Source organism: Neopsephotus bourkii, unplaced genomic scaffold, assembly GCF_033783945.1.
Source record: "Neopsephotus bourkii isolate Nb327-2 ecotype Australia unplaced genomic scaffold, CSIRO-AGI_Nbou_v1 NB_250, whole genome shotgun sequence".
NCBI classification, from domain to species: Eukaryota; Metazoa; Chordata; class Aves; order Psittaciformes; family Psittacidae; genus Neopsephotus; species Neopsephotus bourkii.
In genome coordinates this window covers 1,627,245-1,653,388 of record NW_026900760.1, presented here as the reverse complement: position 1 = coordinate 1,653,388, position 26,144 = coordinate 1,627,245, and the positions used below count along the sequence as shown (strand labels likewise).

At 36.2% G+C, this 26,144-nt stretch overlaps 1 protein-coding gene across 4 annotated transcripts in view; it reads left to right on the top strand.

The window, feature by feature from the left end:
- The window catches only part of CAMSAP2 (calmodulin regulated spectrin associated protein family member 2), an 85,675-nt gene that overhangs the window by 48,452 nt on the left and 11,079 nt on the right, over nt 1–26,144 (top strand). For all 4 annotated transcript variants that reach the window (XM_061346004.1, XM_061346003.1, XM_061346002.1 and 1 more), the window contains 7 exons: nt 3,995–4,136; nt 7,317–7,456; nt 16,858–16,951; nt 17,984–18,077; nt 21,733–21,803; nt 22,280–22,349; nt 23,335–25,543. In XM_061346004.1, the coding sequence (XP_061201988.1) occupies nt 3,995–4,136; nt 7,317–7,456; nt 16,858–16,951; nt 17,984–18,077; nt 21,733–21,803; nt 22,280–22,349; nt 23,335–25,543 (2,820 nt within the window). The remainder of the gene's footprint in view (nt 1–3,994; nt 4,137–7,316; nt 7,457–16,857; nt 16,952–17,983; nt 18,078–21,732; nt 21,804–22,279; nt 22,350–23,334; nt 25,544–26,144) is intronic.

Genomic DNA, 26,144 nt, shown 5'->3' with positions numbered 1-26,144 from the left:
AGGAGCTTATTTTGCAAGGTAGTCTGCAAAATAAATATAAGATGTGACACTGGATAAGGAATTACTTTTCAGGCAGTGAAGTTCTTCATGGGTTTGTATAAGGCAGTGCTACCTGTTATTAACTAATGTCAAATGATCAAGTTTTTTGCAGACTACTTTTTCATCAGCTTTCAGTAGACATACTCCCATTAAATACTGGCTCTCTGTTGTAAGAGACTTGCAGAAATAGTTCTTGATTGTTTATGCTACATGGAATCTGAAATTCTCTGATTTAACGATATGCAGCCACCACACCATTTCTCTAGAATTGCCTTATTTATCATCTGATTCAAGACTACTCTTAATCTCTCCCAACACAAAGTAACACAAAGCAGTCTATCTACTTTTAGTGAGACTATACTAAAAGTGATAAAAAGTTAACTGTTCAGGTCTGCAACAATAATAAAGTTTGTGTTCACTGTGCTGTGTCACCTTGAGTTACTTTCCTCATCATATAGTTCACCCCTGAAAGCATTCAGACTGTTTATACTTTTAACAGGTTTGGCTGGGAACAAAGCAGTCAGCTGTTTAGGTATATATAGAATTGCATACTTCTGGTCTGAATTCCAAAGAACTGATATTGATCTATCTTTAAGGATTACCATTACTGGTCTAGCAATCCTTCGGGTATTTGTTGACATAACTGGTAAAAGATTGTTCATATATTGCAAAAAGAATTAAAAATAATAAGGCAGTTGCATGCAAGTAACAGAAATTACTTGGTGTCTGGAAAATCAGTGTAAGAGTGTTGTCTTCAGCAGACTAACCAGTATTCCAATTCATAATAGTGTCTGCTATGTGAGCAGTTTCTCTGTAGTGCTATTACAGTTGTGACACAAAAATACACTGGTCTTCACAGTATAGTCCCTGAATTATTTTTTTTTTTAATTAAGATAGCATAGTTAAAAGGAGATAAAAATGGAACACACCCCTCCCCCCCCAAAAAAGATGGATCACAAATGTAGGCACTTTTTTTTTTTTGTCTCATTCCTACAAAATAAGGTGCTACTTCAGAGTAGTTTCGGAATATGTTTTTGTTCTATTTTTGCCAAAAGTGTTAGTTTACTAATGATTCTCTTCTGTTGCATAAAAATGATGCCAAATAGAAGGTATTTCATCTGCCAAAAAGCTAACTCCAGTTTGCCAGTTATACATAAACAATTTGAAGTAGTGATGTTTATGTTACTTTGAGCTTGTTAGTTTAGTAGAGATACAGTTGAAACTCAGGTGCTACTGATAATATAGGATCACAGAATCATATAGTAGGAAGACTGTAGGAAGCTCAAGCTACTCTTAACAGTTCAACCAGGCTTCTGATCTCTTCCTTTTATGTAGAGTAAGTGTTTCATAGTGAGATGTTCCTGAGCATACAGGCAGCTGAAAACTTACTCTTGAGAAGTAAATTTATAACATGTTATCTAGTGTATGGTAAGTGGATAAGAGCATTCATTATTAATGATTAACTTGGAATACACATGAGCACCTAAGACAGAGTAGCTGGTGTGCTGTTGGTTCATCTTTAACTGACCTTGTTCATATCCAAGTGTCTCAACTACACCTAAACTTGTTTTAAGTGGAATAAGCTCAAAGATGTTAAATAGGGTTGTTTAGGATCTCAGAAACAAGATGTCTATGTAAGCATTTGCATTTCAATTAGCACTAGAGCTTTATAATAAATGTAGTTCATGTTTTGCATTATTGCATCCATATTTAGTAGCAAACATTACAACTGATGAGAGGTTTCTTCAAAAAGAAGTTTATTTAAAATGCAGTGCAATTACCAGTGTCTCTTATTTTTCAGTATAACTACTTTTATCTTTTCAAACAAATTGAAACATGATGCCTGTTACACCCTAATGAACATAGCATGTTGGGTTATATAAGTTTATTTTTTTTGAAGTAACGTGTCTGGCATACACTCTACAATGAATTAAGTTCTCTTTGTAGCTCTTTAGACCATATCACTTTAATGATATGACACAGTTTCCAGCATCTGCAGGCACTGTTCATAAGGCCAGTCAAAGCATCGTTAAACTGGCAGTAGACTTTTTCACAGGATTTAGTGTACAAGACCACTGCATTATCCATTTCTAATATTTTTGAATACTCCAATAAAAAGACACTATTCAAAATAATATAAATTACACGGGGCTTGTTGGACCATGGTTCGAGTCCATCTGTATTCTGTATCTTTTATGATGTAATATTTCCTAGACTTAATTTTAGTCATTTTGAGGAAGAAGTACTTGGATATATTAGGCTGGTATTTGAAACTTAGAGTGGAGCATTGGATTGGCATAGGGTGAAAAAGAACAAACTTTCGGTGCAAGGATAATTGGCCTGTTTCATTAGAAATAGTAAGGAGTATTACTAATGTGGAGAGAAATATTAATAATGCATGAAACATTAAAATAATTTTGTTTGGTGTTAGTGAATATTTCCCATAGCATGCAAAAATGGCATTTTCATATTTATACAGTATACTTGACACGCAAGCACCAGGATGTTACAAGTATGAAATAAAGACTAACTATCAGGGTTGGGCTTTTTTTTTTTTTTTTAATTATTTTAATTGGGTAAAGTATAAATTCTGTGGGCCAAATACAAGCCCTTATTTTTCTAGAACGTGTGTGTCTGCTGCTGCCAGGTTAGACTCCTACTTCTTGGGCCAATTAGAGGACACTGACATGCACTAGAGATAATTGCATGTGATTCTTGACAGAAACCCAGTGACAGTAGCTACAGCCTTCAGGGTTAGTCTGTGGTTCCACAGACTTTTCACCAGCAATGTTAGCTGAAACAATTCTCACCTGTAAAACTTCCAGCCCTGCTCACTCATTCACAGCTGAAACAAAGGAGAAGAGAGATATTGTAGCTGCATCAATTGTCTTGCCAGGCAGCCCCATCAGCAATTGCTCTAGTATAGCTAAAAAGTGGAGAGTAGGAGATAGGGACTGTCAGCTTCAGCTTTGCTGGGAAAAGTGACGTCTGTCAAGATTTTTCAGAGTCCCTGCACAAAACCTTCCAGTTTATTACGTACAGATGAATGAAAATAGTGTAAAATTTAGAAATACTCTTGGCATCCTCTTGGCATCTGTGATATGAATGCAACAGTGATCTTTCAGTATTGTTTAAAAAAAAAATCTTAGGAAATTATATTAACCAATTAAAATCTGTATCACTTTCTTCCACCTCTATTTGTTTTCCCAGGAAGAAGTGAAAAAATAAGAGAGATTAATATCTTTTTTAAGTAAGCCTCCCTCTCCCCCCTCCAAGAAAACCCCATGAAAAATATATTCACTGCAGATAAATGCTATCTTAGTATTCTAAACTAATGATCTCTTTATGCACCAAGTTGTTTTCAAAATGCTTTCATTTTATAACGGACCACTGCATGGTCATCACACTTGACCGTTAATGCTCTATGTTTATGACTACTTATAGTGCAAATGCCAATAATAAAAACAGAATTGATCAGATGCAGGTTTCCTGGTTTCTGAATTTGTCATATGAATAAGATTTGGGCAAGGTTCTTATGTGTGTTAAGTTCACAGAGTCGTTTGACTTGCCAGTAAACTGAAGTTATACACCAGCTAAGGATTTGTCTCACTATGTTTACACACAGATCATTTCTGATTGTATAACAATGAGTATTGAATGTTACATAAGGATTAAAATATTATTTAATTCAGCCTGCTATACAGAGATCATCAAAATTTGGTGATTTTGAAGTAGAGGCTGAATATTAGCATAGTGGGTTCCTTTCATTTTGGGTATTATTTCTGCCATTCACAAGGGGGCATAACATGAATAGTTTAAAGGGTTTTAACACTGAGAATATTCAGTTGTTCGAATACTGCTTTTCCACTAACAGGGTGTAAAACCTACAGTATAAATGTTTTTTCATATGTTTCAGAGTCTTTGTCTCTCTGAATTTCTTCATTCTGTATTGTAGGCTCGTTACAGGAAGGAGCAGACATTGCTTAAACAGCTGCCCTGCATTCCATTGGTGGAGAATCTGTTGAAAGATGGCACAGATGGTTGTGCTCTAGCAGCTCTGATTCACTTCTACTGTCCAGATATCGTTAAACTAGAGGGTATGTCTAATGTGTCTCTATGTTTGCAAAACTATGTCCATGAAAGTTTAAATGTCTGTGTTTGATAATTATGTGAAAAAAGGTGCTTAAATGTGATACACAAGAGGCAAAATTTGAGTGTGGTTTTATTTAATACTACCTTTGTACGCATTTATTTTTACATTTAAAGAAAAGCAACCAAGGTGTCCTTCCATGTTGTGCTTATGTTATCACACTAATATAAACATAGTAGGTTATATGATTATAGACTCTGACTGTGACAACATATTTGCCTTTGTGTTTGAAACTTAAAACCACCTGGAAAACTTTTATTCTTGAAGGTGCGTAAGCTTTCTTGTGAATCTGAGAAGTTACAGATTTAAAATGTGGAAAATCAAACCCAGCATAGTTGCACTGCATGGCAGATACTTGCTCTCTGTTTGGGGGGCATTTACTTCACCTGATAGTTAACTATATAATTTATAAAGTAAACAAAAACATGCAGTCTAGTACATATTGGTGGTGTGCTATTCTGTAACAGCAGTTGTCTGTGATAATAAGCAGCTTCATCTTGTTCTTTTGCTCAGTGGCCTGGTTAAAGTCATGTCTTGGCAACGGAGAGCCTCATGTAGTTATAAAATGTCTTGTCAGCTAACACCCATCATTTTCTTCCTGTGTTCTGTCCATAATGCCTTTGATGTCGTGGGAACACTTAGGAAGAAACATCCTGAGAAATCCAGGAATACGAGCAAGAGTATAAAGCTTGCTAAGGACTCAAATTGGAATTCATATGCACAGCCACTTTATAGGAAGCTTGCAGCGCAGTAGACATTGAAGATGAAAGATGCCAAGATGCATGCATTCACCATTCTTCTTAGGCTTGTGAATTTTGAAAAATGTAACTTGCAGTTTACATAAATGTTGGAGCCAAATACATGCTGTTGTATGTGATTAGGCAAGAATTAGAACTTGGATAATGTTGAATAGGGCTAACACCTAATTCCTTCTTACTGTTTTAGCATAGCTGAAAATATGGACAGTCCGAACGATCTTGTATACCTCGCATGACCACATACATACTTACCAGCAGATTACTCCAGCATCTGACTTTAAACCGACAAGGCATATGTTGTCTTTGGAACTTTAGTGTTAATATTGTTGTTAGGTGTCCTGACGTCTTCCCTAAAGATATATAAATGTGCCTGTCATTGTCTCAGAAGTAAATTCAAAGGTCCTCTGAAGTGACTAGCAGCTTTTCAAAAAGACTTTGCCCATTTTCCCTGTATTTAAATAATACAATTTTTGATGCATGTTAAATTTCAATGAGATCTGGTTCTGTGTTGGAACTGAGGAAGGCAGCTAACAAAAATGCATATGCAAAAATGCTTAAAAATGCATTAACAAAAAAGAAAAAACATTAATCTAGAGTTCTTTGTTGTCTGAAATAGAGTGTTTCTTCTCATGAAGACTTTATTTAACTTTCAAATCTAGGTTTCCTTCAAGGAATACAGGGTTAGAAAGGACTTGCTATGTCAGTGTGTCAAGAAATCTGCTATTGCATGAAATTATATAATCACTTTCATGAATTTATCATGTTTATAATGTTCTACTTTAAAATTGTCTAGCTCTTTAAAATCTTTACTTTTCTTACCCAGTGTTGCAGAGCTCCATGTTTTTTGACAAGGTTTTAAATCCTACTCTGGTTTCCTACGCAAATGTTCTTGTAGCCTGTCTACCTGCCTTTCTGTTGCTCTTCCAGCAGTGCTCTTTGGCTTCAATAGCTTCTAATCTGATGTCTACCTTTATGATATATTTTCTTTTCCTTGTTTTGCCCTGGCTACTGAACCAATCCTCTTCAGTCTCCCCTTCTGAGGTGGATTTCCATTCTCACTATTATTCTCAGTAGTCTTTCTCTGCAACTAGTCCAGTTTCGGTTTATCTTCCTTGAATATGGATTGTCATAATTGTACCCAGAAATCCAGGCTGGCCTCTCAGTACTACTTCCTACAGTGCTTCTTTGTCACTTCTGGAAATAAGATCTTCTGATACATTTTAGCATCATGTTTGCTGGTTTTCATAGCTGCATGATGCTGAAAGCTCGTAAACATCTTTACATTGGCTAATACATGGTATCTTTCTACTCTGTATAACTTGCAACCAGTGAATCACATTAGAATTTGTTAAATCAAAATGCATGATTTCACATTTAGTATTACTAAACCTAATCCCATTTTGTTAGTTTAGTCAAACTTTTTTTTTTATATATTGATCATCATCTGTGGGGTTGGGATGATGGGATATGTCCGATATCCTCAGGATGGGAATCCTTATCCTGATAGCATCAAAGTAGGTTCCTAGTCTGAAGAAACCTTTTATCATAAGCAGTTTAAAACTTAAGTGAAGTTCCGTCATACACTATTGCTTTAAGAATAAAATCTGATGCATGGTCTGGAAGTACAGTAATTTTCTTCTGTCCTTTTTTCAAGGACTGTCTTTTTTTTTTTTTCTAGGAAATTATAGCTACTGAATTTTCCAAGAAGCAGTTATGAAACGAGAGCAGGAGAAGGTTAGCTGGGCAAAAATAGTATTCAGAGACTACATTATAACCTCACTAGTCTGTTCACTGCTACCACTTCCGTGTCTTTAAATGGCACTTTAAAACAGAAGGTGATAATTCATGATCCTTGTGTAATCTCATATCGAACATCTAAATACACAAAATCAAATACTGGTATTTTGGGGGAAGATTTGGGATGAATAGCACTAAATTGTACTCTTAGGTCTGTATGCAAAGACGGAGAACTTTGTGAAAAAGAGTACGTTTCCTGCTGCTGTTGCTGTATAGGAAAGCTAATTGAAAAAAAAAATTATATCGTGATCAAACACGGGTTTTCGTTATATGGGAATAGCAGAACTTAGAGCATAACTCCCATTTTCACAAAAGGCAAAACAGGAAAAAACTCCACAACAACTTGTTAATAGGGGTAAAAATATTAATGCTTAGAAAAATGTCTAAAAATATAATACTGCAAAGATAAAATATAGTCATCATTTCTTAAGTTTCTGAAATAGAAAAATAAAAGCTGTGTGGGCAAGAGGCCGGAATTTATCCAGAAAATGCTCAATAATCCAGCAAAGCAAAAAGCACTTTTTGCAAATCTGCACCTATATCTAATCTTTGCTTCTGTTCTTCTTTTTTAGATATTTGTTTGAAAGAGACAATGTCTTTGGCTGACAGTCTGTATAATCTACAGTTGATTCAAGAATTTTGCCAGGAATACCTTAACCAGTGCTGCCATTTCAGTCTTGAGGATATGCTCTATGCAGCTTCTTCAATAAAGGTAAAAAAAAAATCAACCAATAAATAGATAAGAGAAACTGCAAGCAGTGTCCACAGGACTGTTTTGCTAATGATATATTTAGTCTTTTTTGGTCTTCTGCTAAATGAAAAAGTGTGGCATTGCATGCAACATGCAGATTCCAGCAGCAGGTAGAACTTGCAGTTTGGTTTGGCAGTTATGTTGTTATAGTAGTTCTGAAATATTTTTAAAAAGCACTTGTGACAGTATTTATAAAAACTTGATTTTTGCGGAACTATTTCACATTTTGTCTCTTTTCTTATAATTTCATATTTAGCTAAAGAATGTAACCTGTGGTATATCTGTTAACATGTAATAGTGATCTGCATTAGTTTAAATTTATTAAAGCTTTAACAAAAGGACAGAATATTTAAGAGTTGTTTATGGAATTATTACTCTTCTTACTCATTTTGCGTACACAATAACTTTATGATTTTAAACCTTAAAGCTTCTTTTTCACTTTTCTGAAAATGTAAACTTCTGAATTAATTTCATTATAATATCTAATGGCTTTATGCCTGGAACACAGCAGGAACACAGTCCCAAGAACTACAGTTGTTCGAATAAGCAGTAAAGTGTTTTCAGTCATTCTAAGATTTCACTCTTTTAGAAAGAAGGGGAAAAAACACTCTGATTTTGCTTAGTCTATCATTTTTAAGCCTGTGTGAAAGGACAAGGCGTAATCAAATTATTTCTTGCGTAATTGTAACTTTAATTTTTCAGTCTTGTGTTTCTATAAGACTTTCTTCTATATAAAACAACCTTTGTTTGCTTAAGATTCTTGTTGGCGTGCCTTTAGGGAATGAAATATTATTTTTATGGAGGAGTCATATCCATTGCAGATGGGTTGTAACTGGTTTTGAGATATTTGGGCCATTTTAATGCTTTTATAGCTGTCTCAGAAGCAGAGCCACAGAGGCCAGAGCTTGAATATAGCTTTGTCTCCTGTAGGGTTGAACCCAATCCTTTTCAAGTAAGTAATGAGCTGACAGTGCGAGTAAGGGCAGTAAGACTTAAGTCTAGACTCCTTAGCTGTTGCTTTTTTTATATTGTATATGCAAAGTTGCCTAGTGACAGCTTTCAATCAGCTTTTGGTGGTTTTTAATTTCAGTGATTACCTACATCCTTGTAAAATTGCATTGCAGCCTCTTGTTTGTAGTTTCCCAGCATATGGTCCTACAACCATATTCAGTGATCTTGAGTAAGACTCCTTCACTGCATTTTGTTTCTCTCTGATTACAGATATGTGGAATAAATGGAATTAATTGTTCCTCAGTTTCATTCGTGACAATAATACCATTTTTATAGTAATGGTTGGACTTAGTAATTTTTCTGTTTCTGAACACTGTTTTTAGAGGGGGGTTAGAGTTTTTTCAAATATTTTAGAGTATTTCTGCAACTGAGAAAGCCCTTTTGTGATCATGTTTTTACAAGTTGCTGTGGTGTGGTTACTTATTTAGATGTAAATGCTGCAAAGAAAAGCTGCCAATTTTTTCTTTTGAAGCTTGGCACGTAAACTTTGGCTAGTGCTAAACTCTGTTTTTCCAGTGTTGAGAATTAATTTGCTTTCCAAATAAATTCAGAGTTAAAGGAGCTCTTTCTTAGTTTTCCAATGCATCTGATTAGAGTAAGTTTTAATAAATGTACATACTCTCCAAAGAATTTTATTATCACTTTGAAAAAAAACTTGCATTTTAAATTTATATTTTAAATATTACATATTGAGTTAAACTGATTAGTAGCAGTCACCTTTATCTCCATCTACAATATACATACAATACCGAGTTTTAGGATTTATAGAAGCATTGGTCTTTATTTCAGGTGACTTTGTTCATCAACAAAAACGTCTGTTTGTTTTCAGGGTGACCCATAAGCACAGTAGGTGGCACTGTGCTTTCATTTAGAAGTCTGCTATGTGTCATAGTGGTGACAGAAAGAATAAAAAGAACAAAACTGCTGATATGTTACTGTGAAAAGCCTCAAAAAAAATGCAGTTGAGTTTTTCAAATTACAGTGCTGTGCCATGTGTGGTCATAGAAATTACACTGGGTGTCCTGACTTGATGCTAGTCCTTGAGAAGGAAGGGAGCAGAGCCTCTTTCTCTTAAAGTGATCAAGCAGAAAGCACATACCTTACATTCTTCACTTGGCACACTTCACTGTCCAGTTACATTAAATCAAGGTTGGTTGTAGATACTACAAGATACAGAAATTTAGTGCAGGACTTGACCAAGGTGAATGTGCCTGCTTTTAGCTTTCCCATCAAAATGCACATAAACAAAGGTTAATTTAAAACTTCATTTAAGCATCCAGAGCCTTTAATATAGGCTCTCAGATTTTGCAGCAGATGAAACTGGTTGCTTAGTTCTGCTTTAGCACAGAGAAGAAATAGGCTTTGTCTGGATTTCTAGACAGCTTTAATGTGTCATAATCAAAGGAAACAGAAAGTAAGTTTTCTGGCTTCTCACTTGCCCATTTCTCCTCCTCTGAGAAAAATATATTAGTGAAGTTCTTCATAAGACGTTTACTAAGGCAGGGCTACTGAGGTTCAAGAAAAAATGTTTGAGTACATTCCATGGATGCTGGAGGCACCACCAAGGGACTGCACTGATTCCTGGTTGTTTGCCTTTGAGACAGGCAAACACAAGTCAAGAGAGATTACATAGAAATAATCACATTATTTTCTGAGTCCTCTCTGCATACTTAACAAGAGGAAAGAGTAGAAAATCTTTGATCTCTCCTCAGTTGTGCAGATTGCTTTTTTGACCAGATCTTCCCTCTTCCCTTCTAAGAAGTTTTATCCTGAGATAGGATTTTTCTCTTTTTATGTATTTTGTTCTTCATGTACATATAGGAAATTGCATAGAACTGAAAGAGCTGCTTTGTTGTGTCTTGACATACACGTGTTCAGCCAATCCAAAGAACAAGTTTGTAGAAATAAGAAGAATTTGCATGAAGTGCTATCACAGGAAGCACAAACCCCACTGCAGAACGGTTGAGACTACTTCACTATCTTGACCCAACTGTTTATTAGCATTGCAGCGGAGTAGTATTTAGTATTTCTGGTTTGAATAAACGTCTCGTGGAATCTATAATTCCTGAAGGGATGTTGTAATGGACATGTATGGTCTCTGAAGAGAAAGAAAAAAGTCCATCTCATATGTTCCATTTGTCACAACATGCATGTTGAAAGTATTTCTATAAGAGGAAAAACACATCTTTGGTAGTATTTGGTTAAACTTTTCATATTTTTAGATCATTCTCTGCTATTTTATTCCAGTAGGACCATAGATTTCAGATCTAAGAACCGAGTCTAGGAAGTGATTTCTGAGGTTAACTTTCAAAGTGGATACTGACAGGTTGAATCATTTGATGTTTGCCATGATTTGAGAGCGCACATAGGAACTTGGCATTGAATCAATTGACGCACAGCTAAATTGTGTTTTGTAAGTGTTTCTTTAGCTGAGCCTTCAAAAACGTGGGTTTGGGGATTTTGTTTTGGTTTGGTTTTGTTAAACAGTGATCTCAAACTTGTGTTACTCATTTAATCTACACATACTGTACATTGTCTTTTCACTGACACAAGACTGAGTCAGGTTGAGACACAGATCACAACTAATATTAGAACACCTTTTGGTAATTTGAGGGCTATTATCAATAGAATGAATCTGTTATTAATAAGAGAACTATTTAAACAATACATTCATTTGCTCACACAGTTCACGCTGTCAGTAATTTTTACTGGGCTTGGGTCAAACCCAGTGGCCTCCCAGAAGTAAGGGGTCATACAGGCCCACCAGTAGCTTTGGGGAAGGTGTCTAGAAACTCCCACAAGGTGTTCACTTGTCTCTTTAGGTGTGTATTTGCATAGAATCTTGTACTCTTTTGACTGCATGTAAGAGGTACTGTCCTGTGGTTATAGGGTGGATGCTCCCTGTCCTTGGCTGCTGTTCCACGCAGAAGGCGCATTTGTTCAGAATTGAAAGCTTTCTGAGTGTGAAATGAAGCAAGTCTGAGAGATGATTGCTGTTTCTTGTCTGTGAAAGGTTTTCCTCTGACCTAAATGTGAACCAGACTCTAAATTGTGCAGAACCACAGCTAAGCACATGGAATAGGTACCTTATTTTTGCAATATGTTACTAACCAGAGCAGACAGAACAAACATGTACAGTCAAAGATGGAGAGGCTAGTTCCTCAACTTCCTTTTTCCTTTTTTTGCCCCCCCCCCCCCCAATTGCACAGGAGAATATAATATCTAAAGGATTGTTTTATGCTGAAAATATTTATTGCACTTGAGCAGTTTTGAATACTTGCACTTTCTGATGTAATGTTGATGGCAACTTCACAGATGACGTAAGTAGAAGATAGAATCAGCATCACGTCTTCTGAGATGTGAAAAACTGTGTTCAGTTTTTATATGGTTCATCATATAGATAAATCCTAGAAATTAAGTGCTAAACAATAACCGCACATGCAGCTTCCCCTCCAATCTCAATGAAAAAAAGCCACGGCAGTCAGGCTGCTAACCCAAGCCTGAATTTACAGTTGAAGTCCCTGTAAGTGTGCATATGTATTCCTTAAGGACCTGGGAGAGCAGCTGTCTGTGTTTGGTGAGGCAGTTAGGTATGCATGGTGGGAGTCATGATTTTATTCCCATCTGTCTAGTTCAAAAGGATTCAGGATCAGGAATGAAGAGGAAGATTCAACCAGGGAACAGTTCTGTAAGAGAAGATGTCTCTCCTGAGAGGGACCAAATGTTCCTGACTCATTATTTAAAGAGAAGCATCATGGTTTGCTTTCACCTATGTTCATCGACCAGTTTTCCCACTTCTTTGTTCTGGTCTGAAACAAGATATACAGGAGTTTTCAACTTGAGTTGCTGTGGCATTTATTAACCCGTAGCAGGAGATAGGAGAAACTGGTAGTGCAGGGATCATGCACAGAGCTGTAATATGGCCTTGTCAAGATAATTTGAAAACACTCCAACTTCCTTGAGTCTTGATCCCATTTATGTTGGCAGTTCCATAACATAGAAACTACGGATTTGCATTTGATGTAACTTACTTTCCTGGCCTACTGAACAGAGATTTTAATGTGCATTGAGGTAGAAATTTTACAATGTATACTTACGTTTATTTTGAGAAAATTTCTACAAACGTGTATGGGTGCTTTTGCATTTAATTCTAGTGGTTTCAAGCCTGATGAGAAATTATTTATGTCATTTATATATACGACTTTGTAGTTACTGTTCTATAAATATGCAGATCTAGAACCAATAGATATTAGAAGGGATAAAAATTATTATAAGTGGCAAGATTGGAAGTACTATTTTTGTTAGCTCATTTGATTTAAAAATTAATCATTATTTTAAAATTATGGAAGTGTAATAGGTGTATTAAAATAACTTATCTTTTTCTGTATAAAATTTTACAAAACAAGCTAGCTGATAACCTCTTTGTTACAGAAGCAAGTAATGACTTTAGATTTTATACTCTGAATACGGGAGGTAGTTTTGTTTTGTTTCCCAAAAGATAGACTTCAAAGATTGGGTAAGCAGTTAAACAGAAGGATTTTTACTGCACAGCACCAGAAGATGGAATACGTAAAATGTAAGCAGTAGTACAGCTGACTGAATACATACGATGAACAGTCTGCACATATCAAATTGGAAAAATTAAATCAGGATGGTTAGCAAATAAAGCACTTCTAAAGCTGCAAGTCTGCCATCTGCTGTTAAGTGGTTTTGAGCCTGTCTGAACTGTTCAGAGCTTAGGGTTTTTCTTTTACTACTATGAAAATACTGTTATGCTTCTGAGTATTTTTGTGTATATCTGCATGTGATCATCATGATTAGCTTTTAGAAGTTCTATTGGCATAATCAAGGAAAAATCTGTGGAAATAATACCTATGATCTTTTTGGCCCTGGGTAGCAGGACTGCTACAGACACACAATTAGCTTTTCCAAAAGATTAAGTTACTGATCATCAGTCTTCCCCTTTGATCACCATGATTAACATCCCTTTCTGACTAATAATTTTTGAGAAAATGCAGTTTCCATTATGACGTTTCACCATCAAACATCTAGAGTAGCCTCAGTTCTAAGCTACTATGCAACCAGCAGTTTCATTTTTTACTTTAGTAAACAGCGCTTAGGTGATTTTTGGCAGAACAAGGTGTCCTGCAGACTGTGTAGAAGATAATCTCAGAAGGAATGTCTGAGTCCTTCATAGAACAGTCACACTATTAAAGGCAGCATTTCAACATAAACAGACGAATTGGAATGTTAAAACCCATATTATTTCAGATGGGGACAAGCTATGATTAGAACATTTTATAATTCATTTTTTTGTTAAAAAAGATCAAGTTAGAAGTTTGAGGGGAGGAGAGGGGAGCAGGAAATGCTAAAAGAAATTGTAGAAATTGTAATATTCAAAAATAGTATTAAAAATCATATTTTGTGTGAAAGTACATCTGATATTTTTCTTTATGTAAATTGCTTCCTGATGAAATCAGTGGAAAAGGTTTTGCTATAAACTTTTCCTCATTCAATTACTCTATGCTGTATAAGCAGAGAGAGGGTTTTTCCTAGTCTTTTTATAGCTTGTATGTAATAACTATGGCAACATCTGATTGATCCCCTCACCACATACTAAAGAGTCTGAGCAGCTTTCAGTTTAAGAGTAACCCTTTGCTGGAGTAAAGATTTATCTACATTAGAAATATTCAGAAAATAAATCTAAATCAAAAGTGTCAGATATTGAAAATAAATTTTTCTACTTTACTGATCCAGATTTGAGGTTATCTCATTTATCATTAAATATTTAGGTTGTGATTTTTTTTTTATTTAAAAAAGAAGAAAAAAAATGTTCTTAGCCCTATGACTGTGGTGTATTTCTGAAATAAAATAGCATTTTTTTCATAATTTTGGCATGCATTTGCTCACATTCCAAGATTTGAGTATGCATTTTTAAGGCAATAAAGTTACGGCTACAGTGGAATTTGACATTTTAGAGACTGACAACATAAGGAAGCTGTCAAAAGAAGTCTGAAATGGAAGTCTCACATAGTCTCAATACAATCTTTGAGTACATCCTTTGTGGGCACACACCAGGTGTGTTCGAATATAAGGTTGAACATTGAATATGAGCAATCATGCCTATTTATGTAGTTCTGGAATGGAAAGTTAATGTGTCCATCACCAAATACAAAGCAGTTTTCTTCTTTTTCCTAATGCATCACAAAAAGCTTCATCTTTCTGCTTAGATTTTTCTGGTGAATTGACAGCAGGCGGCTTAGACTTTGCAGCCATATATGCCTCAATCAAACAGAAAATTTTTTGTTGGACAAAGAAGAAGTTAACATAGAAACCGTGTGCCCCTGGCTTTACTTTCTCGGAATTTTTCTGATTTTTGATAAGGAACTGTCAGCTAAAACATTTACTACAGTCTTACAACTCTAGCTTGATATCTGATACTTAATAGCCCTCATTCTTCTAAAATCCTTCAGAAAAAAAGGATTGGTCTCTTTGCAACACATCTTTCTGTGAAATTGAATGAGTAAGCTACTTGCAAGTTTAAACTAATTTTAAAAGATTCTGTGCATTTATTTAATGCCAAATGCCATTCTTAATCTGCAGCAAGGTTTTCTTGGAGACAGGTTCAAGGTCTTATTGCTAACAAAGGGCTGGAAATTAGGAAAATATCCCATGCTCTGCTATGAGAATGTTTTATATGTATAAACATTGCTCTATTAACATCTATAGTAGCAAAGTCTATGCTGAAGATCATCTTGAGTCACACAGAAAATGGGGAAGCCAAATCTATTATAAAAAAAAACAAACAAGCCAAAACCAAAATTACAGCTGTCCTTGCTCAAAGCAAACATCACCCAGGCGCTCTATACTATTTCCCACAACAGTTCATCAATGGCAGAAGCCAGAGCAAGTAGAGAAGAACAGGGTAAGCCACAGGTTGCATCATAAGTAGGTTTAAGAATTATGTCCCATACCATCAAATGTTATGTACTCAACTAAAATCCTTTAGTTTAAGTAGATTTTTCCTTATCTTTGTTTAAAAAGAAAGAAATTGGGTAATTGTTCACATTTTTCTAAGTCAGCTCTGATTTCTTTGTTGCCACAAAACCCAGAAGAGACATTGCTGCCATTTGAAATTCTTCATTCAGTTTTAAAACAAACTGTTATTACAAAGTTGTTTAATTATGGTTTCTAAATTTAGTGCTTAAGTAGATGTTTGTATTCTTTTCTTGTATTGTTTTCAGACTTCGTAAAACTAACAAGTAAAGTCTATGCACCTGCTTAAGCCAGCTCAGGCCTGATTGCTCGCTGATCTTACTCAGTTGATATGCTAGATAGGAAGTAGCACTGAACCATATGGATGCAGCACCTTCATCTCGTAAACCATAGGTTTTGTTGTCTGTTACCAAAAACTCATATAAATTGTTGTTGTATAATCACTTGCAAATTTTCCTGACCTGAACAAGCCTGGAATCCATTTATGCTTATATGAGCTGAATTCTTCAGCTGCCAGTCAACAAGCCTTCTGGACTTATTTCACTCCTCATTATATACTCTTGCAGCAGAAGCCTCTCCTTCTGCCTGGTTTTCCTCTCTTGATTCTTCTTCTTGTTGCAGTTCATGTCCCCAGTTGTTTCTTCCTTTATGCCTTTTCTTCCCCAGATTTAAATCTCATGTCCCCCACACTTGTGGTTCATAGCTGTGCAATGTAAAATACAGTAGGAAGATACATCCACAAAATTTTAAGTGTGCATAAATCTTTGGAGCTGAAACCTTCTTCTGACCTGCATTGAACAAATGCTGCTGCTGGTAGATTTAAATGCTGTTTTGTATTGAAGACTTGTAATTTGGGGCAAATCTTTACAAATGTGGCAAAAAGCACATACTTGACACAAAAGCCTAAATCAGTTTCAAAATTCCTACACTGAAACTAAGGGCAACCACAGTTTTTCATGATAAAAAGCTCTGAAAACTTAATTCCTAGCCTTGCAAAGCAATGGGCTTTTCATTACTCTTTTTTTAATTGAAATGGGTAATACGTTTGACAGCATCTTTTTCCAACCATTCTGTGCTCTCTGCCCTGCAAGACATCAGGCCTGAGCATATGCTTATTATGAAACACTTCAGTCCAACTGGTTAAAATCTGGTCAAGTTATGTGTATTAGATAGTTGGTGCTGCAGATTGGACTTACTGAACTCATTTTCTAAGAAATCAGTAGAGAAGAGATTCTAAAGTGGATGAACTAAAGAGGCATATCCAGAATGCTGCTTAGTCTATTTATTTGCAGAATTGTGTTTTAATATGAATTTCTCTCTCTCTCTCTCTTTCTCTCTCTCTGTTTAATTGGTAGAGCAACTACATGGTGTTCATGGCAGAATTGTTCTGGTGGTTTGAAGTGGTGAAGCCATCATTTGTACAGCCTCGTGTTGTTGTGCATCCTCAAGGTACTTAAGGATTGATTTTAACATCCATAGGTTTTGTATGTATGTGAACAGATTGCCATTTTATTCACAAATACAGTGAGTGTTTTAGTTAACAAGATTTTGCAATATACAACCCCCTTAAAGGAGAAGCAAAGTACTCTTTGTGCTAATCTTCATCTCATCTCATAAATCATAATTAGGTTTTGTTGTCTATTACCAAAAGCTCATATAAATTGTTGTGGTATAATCACTTGCGAATTTTTCTGACCTAAACAAGCCTGGAATGCTTATACAGGGATTACAGACATAATAAGGAGCCAAGAGCAGAAGTTACTGCTGAGGAAAAGATACCAAAAGAAAGGAATATAAATCTGGGGAAACTAGACAGATAACTTAAAAGTGCATTTGTACCTTGGTACAAAGGCACAGTCTTCCATCAATAAACTCTCAAATTTAAAAATCCACCTCTAGGTCAGATCTTCACATCTGCTAATGAGTCCAGAGTCATGGTAACTTAAACATTCATACAGTAGGGCTGAGACTGTGTCTCTAAGAGCTAGGAAGAGATTTTCATGATGTGACTTTTATACCTTTTTTAATTTATATGCTTTATAGCACATAGAGATCTGATTTAAATCTTCTAAGTATTGCTAACTAATTTAGGATATGACCAAAATACTATTTTCTAGCTGAAAAGTCAGTCTAAGACTTTTGGGGAAAATTTATCAGAAAAAATTTCTTCCAGAAGCAGCATATTTATTGTTTCTAAAAAGATTGCTTGTTTTTAATTTTGTTGCTTTTTTCTTTTTTTTTCTGTCTTCCCTTTTCTAGTCATTTTTGTCGTTCTTTATTCCCTTAAATAGTGCCAATATGGGAATTTGGGAGGAGGTAGAGCTGAAAGGAAGTGACTGGTTTTTAATCTAAATAATTGAACCAATGAAAAGTCTTAAATCTTTGGAAATCATTATTTCAATTTATTTCAGACAGGTTTTCTACTATGTATTCTAACTGGATACTGAGCTATGATAACTTGAGCTTTGTTCTTTCTGGCAGCTGAACCTGCAAAAGATGCAGCTTCTGCTCACAGCTTAAATACTAACAGAAGAAATTATGTGGATGGCCCGTCTGGTTCTGACTTTGTAGCCAGGTAATGTCACTAGTATTATTTCACAATCTTATCCTTTCTGTTCATAATCACACAAAAAACACACGAATCACATAAAACCCACAGCTTTTTATTTAGTTTTGCTTCCTTTTTGCAGTGCTCAGGGGTTGAATTATCAACCAATCTGTAGAATTTCTTGGAAGATGCTATAGTTAAGCTGTTTCCTGCATTGCCCCATTGCATGGCAGGCTACATGTTCATGTTTGTACAGTTCATATTTCCTACTTGGACATCATGCTGTTGTTTTGCCACTTTCCAAAATAACCCTTACCATTCAGCATATGTCACACGGCCTCCTTCTCCTCAGTTCCATGTGGGGCTGCTGACCAAGTCTGCTCTAAAATAAGTGTTTTTCTGCAATTCACAGCAAATTTTCCAAAACTGAGTAAAGTGAACAGATAATGGCAAGAAAACCAGTGAGTGATGAGTTCAGTTTGGTCTGCTAACGTTACTTAAGTACCGTGTAGGTCAAATAGGAAAAACCAGACACTTATGCTATGATGGATTTCCCAAGTGTTGTAAGCATCAAAAAATGGAAAGCTAACTGCTTTATTAAATGTTTTGCATTATTTGTATTTTTTATAAGTATATGTGAAACATTATTTTTAGCATTACTGTTACAGATTTGGAAGCAATGTAGAAACATCCTGTTTTTCTTGTGTTCTCTAGCTGATCATACTTTTGATTCATTTCTTAGAGAAGACCTTATTGCTCTTTACAGCTATCTGAAAGGAAGTTGTAATGAGGTGGGGGTCGGTCTCTTTCCCAAATATCAAGCTATAGGACAAGAGGAAGTGGCCTCAAACTGCTCCAGGAGAGGCTTAGATTGGATGTTAAGGGACGCTTCTTCACGAGAAGGGCTGTCAAGCATTGGCACAGGCTGCCCAGGGAAGTGGTGGAGTCACCATCCCTATAGGTATTTAAAAGATGTGTAGGTGTGGTGTTTAGGTGTAGTGGTGGACTTGGCAGTGCCAAGTTAATGGTTGGACTCAGTCTTAAAGGACTTTTCCAACCTAAACAATCCTATGATAAGGGGCAGAAGTTGCATGTTAGGCCTTCTTTTTAATCCTTCTTTGACATGGTAAAAAAAGCCTTTGAAGTATAAACAGAGCTTGAAAGCCAGAAGAAACAGTTTTGAATCTGTCTTTTGCAACAGGGGTTTCCAAGGCAGTTTGCAAATTGCAGAGCCACTGCATACAGTCCGAGAAAGGGCTTGTAACTGTGACTGTTGTACAGAACAAAGAAAGGTTTGCAGTAAAAATCACTGTTTGTATGTGGCTTTCAACCTGATGTCCCTCTTTTAGAGCCCTTCATGAACAAAACTTGAGTGGCTTATCTTTTAGAAGTTCTATGAAGACAGCAAAACATGCGTCAGTTACACTTTAAGCCAAAAAAAACTGAAGAATTTTGTGCCATACTTACTCTTGTGCTGTAGAGAGTGGAGAGGATTTTCTTTAAATGTAAATGAAGTTAGTTGATGAGTACTGGACAACACAAGAGAAGTCTGTCTGTAACCTTGATCATAAAATATCCCACAGCTGAAGCCATTAACTATGAATTTATCCTTGCTCTTACAAATTCTGCCAGTAACATAATACCTTTTTCATCCAAATAAATTTACTTTTTCTCTAAATGTGTACATTTTGTCTGTGCATGTGGTTTTTGGCCTCTAAACTTTTCAGTTAGGACTGATTGGAAGTTTTACATAAGCGTCTGAATGCAAATCATAAACACTTACAAAACCCTTTATGTTTCTTAGTGCCAATACCATTTCAAATTTAACTGTCAAGTCTATAACTTACCACCAGCATGTTTTCTCATATTGCTCATGTTTCCTGAGATACAGTAAAAACCATTGGTGAACCCCTTATGGGTGGTGTTTTGCATATTGTACTAGCTCATCACAGCACTGTTTCAGTATCTTTACAAGTGATGGGTATGGTTTTGTGTTGGAGTATTATGAGAGCAAGCCGTGGATATTAAGAGCTGTATCTTTCCTTATAAACCAATGTACTTCACCCAACTTGATGATACTTCACTGCATTGTAGGACAAAGGAGGGGCCTGAGAAGTTACCTCAGATGATAAGAATCTAACACACAGGCTGCAGGTTCCCTATAGGATCCTGTTCCCTGCAGGTGCTGGCCTTTCTCCTTGTCCCAATTGCATGTTCCTGCCCCCTTGAGTGTCTGACACTGTCATTTCAGTGCACAAAGATAAAAACTAACTCTGCTGGAAAAATTGAGTGTTTTTCTGCTGGTTTAGCTCATTGAAATGACTCAGAGGATTGGGTGGAGATCCAGATCCAGCGCAGAGGAGGGAGTGGGACTGTGGCGGCGAGTAGTTAGGATGTTGCCATGGAACCACAGTCACGGTGCCAAAATCAGTCATGTCTTGAGAGAAAATGAAGTATGTAGATTTTCTTTGTGGTAGTAAATTTTCAGAGGCTGCTGGATGAAATTCTGAAAGCATGCCTTTCTTTAAATATAACTTAAGAGTTATATCTGTGATTTTGAAACCTCCACAGGCATCTCAAATGCCATTTAACAGATAGGTCATGTAGCTAGTGTGTTGTGTTACTAACACAAAAAAATGAGGAATTTATGAGAACCTATTTTGAGTAATTTAACATATACTTATGAAAGGTGCTTTTGTAATTGTCAGGCAAGAGTATTTTTCTTAAATTGATGTGAATATCCTTCCCACAGATATTTAGAAACATTCCTGTAGCACAATGTATATAAACTATAAAAGCAGCAAACAAATAGTTTAAAAATTACTAATTAAAAAAGGGACTTAAGGAGTGTGCTCTTCAACTCAGTGAGCAAAACTGAAAACATGAAAGGATTTAATCCAGTGTGTTTGTGAAGTCTGGCTTCTTTATAAGTGTTTTACATACAAATGCATGCATCTTTATGCATGTGTCTTTGTTCTTGAAGAAGCACCTTCATCGAAACATGAAATCATGTTAATCCTATTCAGGATTAACACAGTCTATTACAGACCTTCTCTATGAAGCAAAAAAAAGTATCTGTTGTAAGTAGAAACAGAGGAAATCTTTGTAATTAGTGGTTCAGTAATGAATATATTGTTTGTATTTATAAAGTCACATCTGTTACAAAATCTCCTTTAACCCCTTCTACTGCATATTGCAGTCCAGACACTAAGTAGGATTTTCAGACTAAGCAAATGAAAAGGGAGATGCATGAAAAGTATATGATACTACCTGCATCTGATACTTAGTTCTGAGGCCAGCAGGAACTGGCTCATTTTCATCGTGTTTATGTTTGGGGTTTTTGCTAAAATAAAACCTAAAAATGAGACTCTTCTAATAATGACATTCATATGGAATAAATGGGAAGACAAAATGTTAACAAAACTATGGCCCTCTGTGGCTGCTTGTGTAGGAGAAACACCTTTTTGATTTCTTGATCTGTCTGCAGTAGGTCCAGTTAAAAGTAATTACAGTGTTCTCTTTTTGGTGAATAATACTTCCAGGAGAGAATTATACCTCTCTTTCTTCCTTGTCACAAAAAATATATCTGGTTTTGTGTTGGTCCAGGACATGAAGTCTGGTTGTCCTTTTGTAATGTGGCTTTTGATGCATTACTTCTAAGTTAATGTCTCTTGCTTTATAGATTGGAAAGTCCAACTTACACACCATCTCATCAACTGCATACACCCCAGCAGCCTCATTCATCTGTTCCAGGTAACAATTTAAAATGGGTGGAAGAGGCAGTGAGACAAGGTGTTGCCTTCTGAGTTAATTGCTATCTTGCTTATGTTTATTCAAACATTATTTATGCAGAAATTATTGGGAAAGCTTCACATGAGAGGCTAATGAATGAGTTCTGTAAACTCTTAAAATGTTTGGATGGGAGGTTTGTGTTCATATCTATTGTGCATGATTTTTTTACTTTCACTTCTGTTTTGATTTTGTAGAATATGGCTTACAACAAGTATTTGTATATTTTAATAGTAAATTCTTTGAGGAATGAGGGGTATAATATATATTCAAGATGAAATTGACTCAATTGTTCTACTTTTAATGTCAATATAGAAACACCATTTTGTCATTGCAGTGTTCTAAGTAGTGAAGCAAACTAATTTGTTAAAGTAACAGAAGGTGATGCTAAAATCATTTTTCTTAGCAGTTACCTTGGGTTCTATTTTAATTTCACTTAGGAATCATCAGAAGGTCCACATCAATGTCTTATGTAGATGGGTATGTAGGGACATGGCCCAAAGAAAAAAGGTAAGTAGTCTTACTGTACAAGTTGGTTAAAAATATATTATGTATTTGTCATAAATAGTAATAAATGCTCCACAGTAGTCTGGATTTTCAGAATCCCCTAATAAGAGTTCTTGTCAGTGACTTGCAGAAGTAGAATGAGAAAACGTATCATGGATTAAGAACTCAGTAACAGGAAACAAATAACAGAAATAAACCATCTAGTTTTTACGTTGAAATGAGGTATTGTTGAGATCATAGAATGGTCTGGGCTACAAGGAACCTTAAAGCTCACCTAGTTCAAGCCCCATGCCATAGGCAGCAACACCTCCCACTAGACTAGGTTGCTCAAAGCCCCATCCAACCTGTCCTTGAATTCTGCAGGGATGGGGCAGCCACAACATACTTGAATTGTTTGCATTAGGTATTTGAATTGTTGGCAGTAAATATGTTCACATTTACTAATTGCAATCAGCTAAGACTGGTAAGAGTAACATCGCTAATGAGCTCAGTAAATACAAGTGCAGGGCTTGTATTATTTTGTGAATAGTAATAACATTCAAGTTGAGTATTTTGGGTTTTAGGCTGGTCACAAATAATCTGTCAGGTGTAAACCAAAGTTAAAGTGGTGAAGAGTTATAGTGATGGGTTATTCGGTAAGTGTAAATTGCATCTCTTCACACCTTTCTTCTCATCTGCTGTGGTAATCCCTATCTTCCTAAAATGCCCAGAATTTATTCCAAAGTAAGAAGAAGCATTTTCTGTCTCTGAAGAAAATGTTGTTATATTCCATTTTGATGTGCCTTTTTATTTATTCTATTTTTATTTATTAAATATATGTATTTATAGATATAATTATTATATGGTATTTGAAGATAAGCAAATATAGTATACCTGACAGTGCCTTTAATACTACAGTCTTAAAGTAATTTTAAACCCAAATATGAATGTTTCAGTAGTAGTAGTAATAATCATGAGTTGCTCAGTTATTTTCTTTAATCTCTATTAGGTCATCCCTGCATGGAGTTTCATTTGACATTTCTTTTGACAAAGAAAAAAGCATTCCAGTACCTACTCCAAACAAAGGAATTACTAGATCTGTGAGCAATGAAGGCCTTACACTAAACACCAACCGCATGCCAAAACATACTAGAAAAAATCTGTCCTGCAAACCAGTAAATGGAGAGGAGGAAAATCAAGATATTGAAGAGGAAAAGGACACAGTAGCTCATAAAGACAGAAGGGCCAATCAGTCTCTTAACACAAATCAAAAAAATGCCAATGAGAGCAGCCACTACAGGTTTCCAAATGGAGCTCTGCAAAACAGGGCAGTTCTGGATGATTTTGGCAATCGGATTGAGCCACCAAGCATTGAAGAGGCTTTGCAGATAATTCATAACACTGAAAAATCTCCCAGAGTTATCCCATCAGACCAAATTACAAATGGGTTCTTTCTTCACAATCAGGAAATGAGCATCTTGAATTCAAACATTAAACCAAATCAGTCTACTGCTGATGTAATTACAGACACAAAAGGTGCTCTCAGTCCTGTGACTGACACTACAGAAGTAGATACTGGAATACATGTCCCTTCAGAAGATATTCCAGAGACAATGGATGAGGATTCTTCTTTGAGAGATTATACTGTAAGCATGGACTCTGACATGGAAGAACCATCTAAATTTCTCCAGGATTACGACATGCGAACTAGCAATCACAGAGATCAGTTAAGTCCATGCCCCAGCTCAGTAAGTACTAAATCACAGGCAGGCAGCAGCGCTTCTTCAAGTTCGGGGGTTAAGATGACTAGCTTTGCAGAGCAGAAATTCAGGAAGTTGAATCACACAGATAGTAGAAGCAGTGGAAGTAGTTCTCAGAAAACCACACCAGAAGGTTCTGAGCTGAACATCCCTCATGTAGTTGCTTGGACTCATATTCCCGAGGAGGCATCTGTTCCTCAAGGAAGAGACACTACCCAGTTACTGGCTTCTGAAATGGTACATCTTAGGATGAAGCTAGAGGAAAAGAGGCGAGCCATTGAAGCACAGAAGAAGAAAGTTGAAGCGGCATTCACGAAGCAGCGTCAGAAGATGGGAAGAACAGCATTTCTTAATGTTGTGAAAAAGAAAGGTGATGGAGTATCACCTCTGCGAGAAGAAGCAGCAGGAGCTGAAGATGAGAAGGTATTCACTGACAGTAATCAGTTGAAAGACAAAGAAACTCAAAAATCAGATGAGCAAGCTAGTAAGACTTCAGAATTAATAAAAGAAACCCCTGAAAACTCTCATAGCAAATGGTTCAAATCTCCTGCTACTCCTATGGATGGTGAAAAGCAATGGAGTTTAGCAAGCCCCTCCGAAGAAAACTTGAATGAAGGAGATATCTTAGAATATACAAAATCTATTGAAAAACTAAACTCTTCCCTACACTTTTTGCAACAAGAAATGCAGCGTCTGTCCCTTCAACAGGAGATGTTGATGCAGATGAGAGAGCAACAGGCTTGGGTTATTTCTCCTCCTCAGCCTTCTCCTCAGAAGCAGATTCGGGACTTTAAGTCTTCATCAAGGCAAACAGGAACGCCAGCTCCGATTGCGCCTTTCTCACAGGAGTCTCCTCGCTCTACACATCAGTCTCCACAGTCTTCCAACAGGAAGAATGCCTCTTTTCACATTAAAATGCAAAGGACTCCTAGGCCAAATGAACTGAAAATAACACCTCTCAATCGTACTTTGACTGCCCCACGGTCTGTGGATAGTCTTCCCCGTTTGAGGAGATTTTCTCCAAGTCAGGTTCCCATTCAAACTAGATCATTTGTTTGCTTTGGAGACGATGGTGAACAAATAAGTGAACCTCAATTAAGGGGAAATCTTTCAAAGGAAGTCAAACCTACAGAAGAAGTAGCAAAAGAAGGACCAAAATTGCTTAAACAGTGTGAAAAGAATTCAGAGGAAAAGGAGATTAAGCCTATAGAATCTAAAGTTTCTGAAGTATTATCTCAGCCTATCACAGAAACGGTCTGCCTCACCCCAAATGAAGATCAGCTAAGCCAACCGGTTTTGCCACCACCAGCTCCCAAAACAGCTAATTTAATTGAAGTTTCTCTATCAGATTTGAAGCCACCAGAAAAAAATGAAGTATCTGTTGAGAAATATGAGGGTGAGAGTGACAGAGAGCAATTTGAGGATGACCAGAAAGTCTGTTGTGGATTCTTTTTTAAGGTAAGAGAACTAGTGGATGTATATGTCTGCTATTAAGCTTCCTTTGAAAGGGAACTTCTTAATTAAAATAAAGATTTCAGTGATTATTTTCTGTTGATGTCACAGCAGATAGTTCTGCAACTCTAAATGTACAAGCCTATCTTTGCAGTTGATTAATTTGACATCATAAGAGTGGTGAGAGTCTACCATACTGCAGTTCTGAGTATGCCAGAGTATCCCTTTCCATTCATCAGTGTAGAAGAGCACTTGGAGTTTTCTGTGAAGAAGATGAATGCTGAATGAATGAAGATGCATGGAGAAAGATTTCTTATAGCATAAGCTTTGGTGACCTTAAACAAATATGCTCACATCTCACAGTCATTTCCCCACCCTACCCCCAAACTTAACTACAAGTTTTTGAAGTACATAACATACACATTTTTTTAAATGTTGAATGTCTCCAAGTTGCACTTGGGAGAGCCTTTTTTGCCTCTCTTGGCTGGCTAAGGAAGTACAGTCTTCCAAAACTCCCTTTTAAAGTTGGTATTTTGGGAGCACTCCCTGTTGTCTTTCTGAAGAGTTATATTCAGAAAGGCTTTTAAATATAATGCACATCGTATTG